We start from the raw sequence: 11579 nt of genomic DNA on the forward strand, positions 1-11579 counted from the left end.
AGAATGGTAAGAGTATTAAACTCACTTTTTAAGTATCACCTATAATCAAAAAAATGTATTTATTTTTATTTTTAGATAATTAAGTTAACTAATTCATACTCCCTTTACACTCATTTTCACCTCATTTCTCTAATATATGAATGGTCACCTTTTCTCTAATATATGAGAGGAGTATATTAAAATGGGGTAAAAATGAATGTGTGAATGAAGTACAACTACTTGGAGTTGGAGTACTATTAAAACTAGTAACTTAATCGGGAATGTTAGTGGTTGTATTATTGAGCACAGAAGACAAGTTGCCTTCAAGTACCTGTCAGGCTGTCAGTCGGTATCTAATTTTAAAGCAAGTAGTGCTACAAGCGTGGAAGATTGGCAGAAGGGAATCAATCATACACGAGATCATGAAAACTAATAAGAAATTGGCATTCGAGAGACTAAAAAAAGACGGTTACCAAGATTTATGTCCCAGTCAAGTCGTGCCGAGTTAGTAGCCTCATAGGAGTACATCCGTCAAAAGATAACACAAATAGCCGACTTATTCCTTGACTCGCTGCTTTGAAGCATCGTTGACAATGTCTGTGATACTAGACATGTCGGGAGTGGACTCGACAGCGTTGCCGATGTGGTTGTTACCATTGTGGGTCCTACTAAGATTACGAGGCTGACAGGTGGCAGTTGAGATAGCTGTTGCAAGAGAGATAGGCATGAGGCAAAGGCCCTTCCTTTGCAAGTACTGCATTGCTGAACCCAGATCTTCCTCCATCAACTTGGCTACTTGGTGTTCAGTTATCGTCATGTTATCGTTTGATTGATTCCCGCCATCCTCCTGTTACATATAATAAGAAATTCATTAAGTTTTAAGATAATAATACATATGATAGCATTCCGCTACAGCATGAGCAGCCATGTTACTTTTCTTAATTGTTTATTCCTTGTTATTTTCTGACAAATTACTAATATCAAAATCAATCACAGTTCTAACACTAAATCTCTAGGATCTTAAAATGAGTTGGTATCACGATTGAAAGTAAAATGATCACAAAAGGTCGTAAAATGTTCACAGTTCTCAATAGACAATAAGTTGTTTACAATTTTAAAAATTTCCCCTACATATTTTTGAAGGTGAAACAACCTATTGGAATAGGAGTAACTATACAATGGTCACAATATTATGAAAACGGTTTGTCCTCCGACCCATCTGATTCTTTACGTTTTTCTTATTGGGTATTTCACCAAATTCTTTACGTTTTCCTTTAAAGAAAACCTTTACACTTGCCCAATTTCTAAACATACCCTTACCAACACCCCCAAGTTACCTTACCACTACCCCACCCTCGTCAACATTAAACCCAACCTACCACTGCCATCCTTATCAACCACCACCACCACCCTAACCCACCACTAACCTTGACTCGTCAGCACCTAACCGGCTAACCCACCAATCGAGCCCATTAGCACATACCCCACCACCACCCAGCCGGAACACACACCCCACCTCGAGAACCTTCCCCACCTGCCGGAAAACAACCGCCAACCCCTACAACCACTCAAACCCGAGAAAATCACCCTCCGAAAACAACTTTCCACCATAGAGAACCCATCCCTGACCCCTGAATCTCCCTCCACCCAAGGGTTTTCTAGGGTGAAGGAGGGAGATTTGGTGAGGGGATAGGTTTTCTATGGTGGGGGTGGTTGTCATGGGATGGAGAGTTGTTTTCGGCGTATGAAGATTGTTTTCAGTGGGTGGAAGGCAGTTTTTAGGCAGGCAAGGGTTAGTTTCTAGGAGGGTGAAAGTGTTCCTGTAGTGAGTGGTGGTTTTAAGGGGTGGAGATTTTTTTTCGGGAAGCAGCTCGTTTCCGGCGTAGAGCGGGAGCATTCTGGTAGGAAGGGGTGGTTGACAACTTAGGGGGAGGTTGATTGGGGGTGGAGAGTTAGAGACAAGCCAGTGAGTGTGGTAGATTATGTGAGGGTGGTGGAGTGGTGACTAGGGAGGATAGGGAAGGCCGAAAGGGTAAGTAATTGCAAGGGATTGATACCTTTTCGCATAAAAAACGGTTCCGAAACCAAATGTAAAAAATCTAGTAAATGGGAGGGAGTATTAAGTATTACTAACGGGTATTCTATTTTTTTTGGGGAAAGATTTTTAAGTAAAGGGTGACCATCGCCATAAATAAGGACTGAAAATATAAAAAATATAAACAAGGGCTGCTCCAATTTATATGAAAAGTAGTTATATGATAAATTATACGGCTCATACAAAAAAAAAAATAACAACTTTGAGGAGGTTTTACATTTCGGCTCAAACCACATATCCCTCCAAGTCCAATTTATCTTACCTTTGCAAATTAATTAATTCAGGTAATCAGAGATTACATTTCGACCTAAGCATTTTCATTCAACAAAAAATATATTAGTGTGTTTAGTTTAGTTAATTGGTCTACAAAAACAAAATCTTTGAATTAGCCTCTTTTCTTAAAGGGGAAAAGTTGTACGGTTGTACCTCCAACCACAATATGTGTGGGAGCCTTTTATAGGCAATTGGCAATGCATAATGATAAATCGAAAATTTTTCCTACTGAGGTTATACGCCAGAAGAGTAAGGAATTGTAATACCTCAGAGGACATGTTAGCAACCAGCGGATTTTTAGCTGCTGCACCACCCAATCTACTCATACTTAGAACCTGAAAACACATGCCAGTAGTCAGAAAACTCGCAGATGAAAGACTTCAATCCAACAACATAAAGGCTTTCAACAAAGGTAGATGGAGCATATGGTAATAAAGAGAAATATGGGACCTTGACTTGGAGCTGTAAAAATTTGACATAGTCAATTATCTCATCAAGCATTGATGCCTTATCAGTCTGCGATAATCCATTAACAAAACTTCATTAGTTTTATTACAAGGATCGGAAATTGTAATAACCAAAACTGAAGCACAGAGAAAGAAACACACAGCACTTTCCATTAAATGTACAAGTTGAAAATGGTAGTAAAATATTTATCAATATCACACATTGACACATTCATTTGTATTCGGATGTGAATAATTCTGTTGCCATCACTGTTGTTTTCTCCATAACAAATTTTGGTCAAAAAGAGAAAATAGTAGATCCATCTCATAGTATTAAGAATAAAAATGGGTAAAGCACAACCACCTTTAAAGGAGTTTAAGGCTGTCTTGGAGACACTTCGAGATGGGCACCAAGTATTATTGCAACAAGCAACACAAATACAAATTTTGAACTCATATTAAACCTTGCAAAAATTTTGATGACTAACAGCTACAAATATATTTGTAACAAAAACTCAAAACCCCATCCAACAAGAGAAAATTATAATTGACATAATTAAGCACACAATAAACAGATACAGAGACTGATGATTCCATGCCCAACATGTCTACGTGTTATACTCATCGTCTCTCAACTCTCTTTCTCCACTAACTCACTATTAGTAATACTATCGACCAAAATTATGCCTCAATGCCATTAATAGTTTCACCCTGAAGTCATTCTCCAGTGCCCTTAATCACTAGCCCGATAATATAGAATCACCCACCAATTCACCTTACCAGAAACAAAACTGCTAACAATAACTGAAAACAACATATTACATTAAAGCCAATCTATATCTATAATCTACCATTAACGTTTTAAGTCGTGAAATTACATAATTAATCAAGATGAACCACAAACAAAAAGGTTGTCCACAAGATGAGGATTCTAAAATTTGGAAACAATATTGAATAAAAGATAGATGGGGAGGACAAGTAATACTATAGAGCAATTTTTGTATTAAAAATCACAAGTTTACTAAGGTTTGAATGTAATTCCTGAACATATTTAACAAGGGAAAGTTAAAACTAGGGAATGAGTTTTTGGAAGGAAATATTCCAATATTTTCCACCAGCCTATAAGTGTCACGGGGAAGGTGGGGAAATTCAATTCACGGAAAAGAAACTAAAACCAAAGCTTGTTTGGCAGGCATTTGTTTCTTCTTTCTTTGAACCATAAATTAATAGACCATGTCATCACCCAGGAAATCTTCAAAGCTTTAATCGTCAAACCTCCCCTGGTGCTAAAAAATGGATCGGGATATAGTTCTAATTTCCATGGGCCATGTTCAACCATAATTCTTAGGTTTGTAAATGGATGTTTCTAAAAAGTTAAGAGAGAAGGGAGGAATAGGATAGAGTGAAGGGGAAACCCACTAGCCCCTATTAATAAGTCGTTTACCTATGTGAATGTGATACCTCCTGGCTCCGTATCTTTAATTGTGGATTACATAAGTTGTATAATACTATAATGTACTCCGTAAATGATACTTTTGATAATCATGGGAATGCTGTACAATCATCTCTAATCGCACCTTAAATGAAGCATATTACCTAATCCCACTGTCGATGTTTATGGAAATGTAATACCTCCATCTCCAATCACACATTGCATAAAACAATTTCAAAGGAAAAAATTGAAAACCATCAACAAAAAAATTTTTGTGGCAAGGAGTTGGTCACTCATGAGTCATTACTCAGAAATATATCCCCTGCTCCAGCCTCGAGTACTAGGGAGAGGAAGCCTTCACAAACAACTACAATCCATCATTAAGAATGTACTACTGTGTTTGTCTGTAAATTTTAGCCTACCCCAAATCAATTTCAAAATAATGGTCTTATCGTTGTTGATCCACTAATATATTTAACAAATTTTAACAAAAATTGAGAATGAGCAATAACTAAAGATTACTTGTTAAAAATTACCTTGTTACCATTCGGAACCAATTCCTGTAATCCTTTCATCCTCTCGGCGATTCTCTCTCTCCGAATCTGCATTAAACATGAGAAGAAGTAAAGGAAATGAAAAGTAAAGCAATAATTAAGAAATGGTTGAACAATGACGTACTCGTTCAGCAATACTGTGGGGGTCAGTAGCCTGGCCTCGGCGAGCCCTAACTCTTTGGCGTTGAGGGGCAGCACCTCCACGGCCAACCCCTGTAGATGCAGTCGGTGGCGGAGGATGGAATTGCTGTAGGTTGGCGGGGCGGCCACTACCGTGAATAGATCCTGTGAATCCGTTGCAAAGTGCTTGAAGAGATACATCCTCTCCACCCTGCAAATGCAATTTTCAACAAGAATTGAAAAAATACAAAAGTGGAAGAAGTAGAATAAAGAAGGATACATACGAGGGGATTGTCAGTGGAGTAATGAAAGGCGGCGGCGGCAGCGTAGTCGTCAGGAGGCGAATCTAATAAGGCGGAGTTAGGGTTAGAGGAAGGAGGTTGAGGGGGCCAAGTACAGTTAGGGATAGTGGATAAAATCTGGGCAAGAAAGTCGTCATGGGAATGATCATGGGGTTGGTGATTTTGGAGAAGCTCTTCTTCCATGGAGACTTGTTGAGAAGGTATTAATGAATTCATTTCTCTACTGCTTTCTGCTGGCATTTTTTTACTTACTAGTTTACTTTCTTCAACCAGGGTTCAATCCAAGTCCATTGAATTCTAAGTAAGTAAGTAAGTAAGTAAGGGAGGAAGGAGTAGATGATGGCGATCAGGGTGGTGGCACTAAGCTTACGACGACGGGGTGCCCAAAAGAGTACAAACTGGAAAACTGGGCTGGTCAACTAACAGATGTGACCGAAACAAAAACAAATAAAGGGCGAAAAGGATTAGGTTTTGGAGTTCACAAATTCTCATTTGTGACGGACCTTGTGACGGGTACCGTTTGCTCTCATAAAATACCCATTGAGAGGTGAGTGGGAAGCATATGGAGGTGCCCCACCTTGTCCCCTCTCTCTTTTTGTGAGAAGTTATAAGCTTGTGACGGAATTAGCCCGTCCCAAGCAAGACTAGGTGTTTAGAGTTACATGCATAGATTTCATATTTCAATAAACCTTAATTAGAAATCAAATGTATTTTGTGGGGTTTATTTCTTAACTACGAGTTTAGGGGTTTGATCTTTGTCTATGAGAATGAAGCAAATTTTTTGGTCAGCTGGTTTTACCTCTTTGTAAGAGTACCCGCGACGAGAGGATTATATACACTGTTGTCAACGGCGAACACCCCGATTTACACCAAATAGAAATACACATAAATTGACTTAAATATTTAGAAAAATATAATAGTCTAAAAATATAAAAATGCTACCATTAAATTTTTTACAAAAAAAATCTTTCATATGAGTATTACATACATAGTATCATAACTAGTGTAGATCCCGCGCAAATGCGCGGTAAATATAGGTCTTTTAATTTTTAGTGTATTACTTATAGATGTTAGATTTATATCGCACAAAATTTTTATAAAAAATAACTAATATTAAAATTAATCAAAAGAATTGAATAATTCCATGAATTGTGTGTTTATGAAAATATTTTAACTACATCAAATTATTTTAAAAAAAATATTTTTTCGTCACGAAGTTAATAATAGGAGATACGGTTTTTATGTATAGATTATTTTAAATGGAAAATTAGTTTAATAAATGAAAATCTAATTTGTTTCCATATATAAGTTTGAGCACTTTGGAGGGAAAACTTTGAGTTGTATTCTGTTACTATATAGTAGAAGGATTTATACTTTTTAAATTTGCACCTTTTTAATATTTATCAGTTCACTCCTTTGTATTTTGATATGAAACAAAAAAAAAAGTTGTGAATTTTTTTTAGTGAATGTTTGTTGTCACGAAGCTAATAGTACGTAAGCATATGTCAAGTTATTCTCTACAGTAATAATTATTGCATTACTGAAAAATTTAGCAACTTATACTTTATAGTTTAATATCAATTTTATTTTATTTTAATGAAAAAATCATAATTATGAATTTATTTAAAAAATTAGAGTTTATTTATAAGAATATTTTCATTGAAAAGATAATGATGTAATGAAAGAAAATTTTATTATTACCTTATTTAGCTAGATGTTTTTTGGAGGGAAAACTAAGAGAATTTTTATTCTCTTAGTAGTAGGGGGATTATATTTTAAGAGTATTGAATCGCGAAAATGGCAATTTATCTCCTTAAGTTTGTTTAATAGTGAAATTAAACCTCTTTAGTTTCAATTGTAGCAATCAAACCCCTTAACTTTAACAAAAAGTGAAATTCAACTCCAATTTTTAGTTTTCACTAAAATCTCAATAAAAATTCATTTTATAGTGATATATTATAAAAGTAATAATACATAAAAATTACTAATTTTAACTTTATTATTTTTATACAATTAATTTTTCATCTAAAGAATAATTATACATCCATCTATAATAATCAAAATAAAAATATGATAGAATTTCATGAACCATTTTTACATTTACGATAAAATGCCTTAACATTTGTAAAATTATTAGAAATACTTGATATGTCAATTATATATTGTTTAAAATTTATAAGCTAATAAAAATTGATTTTATGTTTGATTATTTTGATTATAAAATGAATTTTGGTTAAATATTCATCAAAAATAAACAATAGAGTTTAATTTTACCAACCAAAGTTATGGGGTTTGATTGCTACAAATGAAACTTAAGAGGCCTAATTTCACCATCGAGCAAAATTAAGGGGGTAAATTAAATTGTCACTTTCGCGGATATGGAAGACGGAGTGGGTGTCTCAAAATGTGAAAAATTCATATATAAAAATAAAAATAAAAACAGAAGGAGTAATATTTTATTATACGCAAAAGTGGTAATTCACCTCAACGTTTCATTGTAGTTTACCTCATTGTCAATATAAAATTTCTCTTGTTAGTTTTGGACGTGTAAATAAAATGTTCAGTATGTCTCATGAGAGACCGTCTCCCACTAATTTAGTAGGAGATATAATAGGGAAAAAAGAAATTCAGTAGGTCCCTCACCCTATCATTTGAGAGGTCTCTCAATAACGCTATTGAGATACCGTCTCTCCGGAGTTTTTGTGAAAAATGTTTACAAGTATTATGTTATTAATATAAACTCAATTTTTTTACGGTTTCTTATAGATTATCTCTTATTATCAAAACTTGTTTTTATCTTAAGTCAATTTGCATTTGAACACTTTTTATTAACTAAATTTGTTTTTTAGTAAAAATTAACAAACGAAATAGTACATCTGCGGCGATAGTTTTTAACGGTTAGTAAGCAACAAGGATCCTCTCCATTTCTTTTCTCTCCATTTCCTCTCACAAACTCATTTAATAATATTATCTCCTCTATACTCTATTAACCCTTTATTTTTATGCATAAATCGTAAACTGTTCGATGTTGACCAGATACAATCTGGACCGTTGATAGGTAATGCCCTCTCCATTTCTTTTTAGGAAATGGAGAGGATTTTGACTCGTTAGTAAGACTGCGTTTGGATAAAAAAGATTGGAGATAAAAATACATAAAAGTTTCAGTGAATGTATTATATAACTAGTTGCAGGGGCGGATGCAGGAATTTAGGTTTGGGGTGGCACAATTTTTTTTGTCGTAGTTCTAATATTTTTTTGCGTTTAATTACGTATTTGTACTCTTTTATTGACATACATAAATGATTAAATATCGCAAAAGTCTACATATATTTCTATATATACTGGAAATTAAAGTATATCTTACATAGATAAAATTAAGCAATGAAAAAGGTGCAAATCATTAAATGTTCTCATATTTTAAAGCTAATAGGACCAAAAAGCAAATTAAAAAACAAATAAAAGTATATCTTACATAGATAAAAATAAGCAATGGAAAAGGTGCAAATCATTAAATGTTCTCATATTTTAAAGCTAATAGGACCAAAAAGCAAATTAAAAAAAAAATAAAGTTGTTAGTGGGAATCAAAACCTAGGTTGGAGGTTATAAATTCCCTACACTTACCACTACACTACTAATATTACATTGCATATATGGGGAACTAACTAATATATATAGCTGACATTTTTGGGCCATGTGAGGGCACTTGCCCTCACTTTCCCTCCCCCAGATCCGCCCATGACTAGTTGTATATACAACTTATTTAATGTAGTTGAGCTTTGTTACAGAGTTGTCGAGCTTTATTAACAAAATTATCGAGTTATGGTACAAAGTTATTGAGCTTAACAGAATAATTATTAAACTCAATAATTTTGTAACATAGCTCAATAACTTGTAAAATTGCTTAACAGCTTTGCGTAAGAAGTCAACAACTTTAAGGCAATTGTACAATGCTAATATGCTATTATACAACTGGTTATAGAATAATATTTTATCATTTCTATAAACATTAAACTATACTGATGGGACATATTCATACCGTCAAAATCCAACAGCCTGGAACTAATAAGGTCAAATATTAAGAGAAAGCTCCCCATGAGAAAGAACGAGTTAACTATATAATAAGGACCCAAAGTATTGATTGATATAGCTATAAGGACCCAAACTATTAAAAGGGAGATATAAGGACCTCATCACTTATTCCGTCAACTCATCTGTTAACTTCTACGGAGTATGTTCTAATTTTTATACCATTTCTCTGTAAAAAAGTCGATCTGTATAATTTTGAAGCAAAGTAAAATTAACAAATTAAAAAAAAAATAATTCTCCTTTCTGTTCTTCACTTCTTCTCCCTCATGTTCTTCTCTGTAGTCTGTACTTTCACACTAATTTCTTCCTCTTTTGAAGACACCAACGTTTCTACCCAACTAACACATGATCATACCAAGCTTAAAATGAATAGAAATGACTAAATTCATTGTAATTACCAAACAGAAAGACGGAGGAACGATTGCTTCCCTGAACCCTTATTTTAGGGCCGATGATAATATTTCGCCGCTTCGCCAGTACAATATTTGAGGGTGATTCGAATGCGTAACTTATTATCACGATACCTTCGTCTTAACCACTAAATCAACCCCACTTCGAATGCATGTATTGATGACTTTCTAATAGGACTTCCTTATTTCCAAACAAGGGGGAATTCCATGCTCCATGGTATTCATAGGACATAGGCTAACGTTTTACTGGAAATATGAGCATCCTACAATTGATGTTCTACGTTTTATTTTGTGAAACACTTGATAATTATACATGGATTTTAATTTGTCCTCCATTTTTTTTTCTGGTTTTCATGGGGCTTACTTCTTTTCTGGGTAAATGGGTCTTGTGAGTTGTGATTTTAAATTGTTTTTTGCATTTAAAATAATCATAAAGTTTTTACTGGGATGAGGGATGAGGGATGAGGGATTGAGTAAACTAACAGAATATTTGACGGAAAAGTTAATGAGGTCCTCATACCTCCCCTTTTATAGTTTAGGTCTTTATTGCTATATTTATCAATATTTCGGGTCCTTGTAGTGTAGTTTACTCCCATGAGAACCACTGCCATGTCATCAACTAAAATACAATCAGGCCCTTATACGCCAAATTTTCATTTCAAACAGCCTATTTTATCTGAAGATTTCACACGGTTTATGTGACCATTTTTACGGTCCGATGTGACCGTTTTTAAATGGTAACATTTTAAATGGTAAAATGTTACTATTTAAAAAGGGTCACATATGACTGTAAAAATGGTCACATTAGCTCCATCTGAAACCTTCAAACATAATAAGTCATCTAAAGGAAGACCTGTTGTATATATACCACGCTTTACCACATGTACTAGTTTTAATCTCATGAAAAAAAATACACGGGTTGATTTCTTTGATTATGTCATACGATAACTTTCATGTTCTAAAAAAAACACTTTCATGTTCTAAACGAACATACAAAATAAAAAATGTTATTATAAAAAAATTTCAATGAACAAATAAAAATCAATGAAACTAAACTTTCAAAATATTTCTTTATAAATTACATTAATTAGTAGTTGCGTCTAATATACGCTTACCGCCGTAAAAAAAATCATTATAGCAATTGCCCGTTCTCCTATCATGATAGATATGCCAAACCTCCAAAAACACAAGTGGAATATTAGGTGGTACTCATACATTTTTTTTTTTTGGCAGCAGTATAGATAATGTACTTACACACTACTTACCCGACTCTCGGAGTCGGATTTTATTATTACATTATTCGAATAAGAAGCCAAACTAAGGATTGGGTTGATTAATGACAGGGCAGTCGTATACCTATCAAAAATAACCAACTGGCTCTAACTAATATAGCTAGGGAAGTCGGGTCGATCTCCATAGGGAGATGGGAAAATGTCAACTTTGTCTAAGTTCGTCACGGTAACCAAATTGGGGGGTTTTAATTGGATTGTTCTAAACTAATTAAGGCTTTAAAGGAAGAGAAATAAAGAAAGAGCAATAAAGATAGGAAATAAGGATTAAGCAAATAGGGAAAAGCAGCTAAGACAGTCGGTTCACCATGATCATTCAGTCAAGCAATCTAAATCTCAGGTCAATGCAAGTATGGTCCAAGGAGCAGTGAATATCTCCTTTCGGTCTCAATTCGCCCTAAAGCACAAATAGCTTAGCTTTCGCCCTCACTACGGTGCCCTAAAGTTCGCTACGAGCCTCGCCCTTTCCAACCTTTCGGTCTAGGTCAAGGTTTACTACGATAAAATGGCTAATTGCGTCGACTCAATTAGACAGAAACAATTAAATGCAGCGATTAACAGCAAAGACCATACAAGCACAAAACCTAAAATG

The 11579-nt window shown here is 34.5% G+C and overlaps 1 protein-coding gene across 1 annotated transcript; it reads right to left on the reverse strand.

The window, feature by feature from the left end:
- Positions 1 to 250: 250 nt before the first annotated feature.
- Positions 251 to 5667, reverse strand: LOC141640625 (bHLH transcription factor RHL1-like). The gene is made up of 6 exons (XM_074449352.1): positions 5184 to 5667; positions 4904 to 5110; positions 4762 to 4827; positions 2798 to 2863; positions 2614 to 2682; positions 251 to 826 (listed from the first exon to the last, which is right to left on the reverse strand). Exons 1-6 carry the CDS (start codon positions 5439 to 5441, stop codon positions 536 to 538), a joined length of 957 nt encoding a protein of 318 aa, XP_074305453.1. The 5' UTR covers positions 5442 to 5667; the 3' UTR covers positions 251 to 535.
- Positions 5668 to 11579: the final 5912 nt, after the last annotated feature.

Source organism: Silene latifolia, unplaced genomic scaffold (assembly GCF_048544455.1).
Source record: "Silene latifolia isolate original U9 population unplaced genomic scaffold, ASM4854445v1 scaffold_95, whole genome shotgun sequence".
Lineage (NCBI taxonomy): Eukaryota > Viridiplantae > Streptophyta > Magnoliopsida > Caryophyllales > Caryophyllaceae > Silene > Silene latifolia.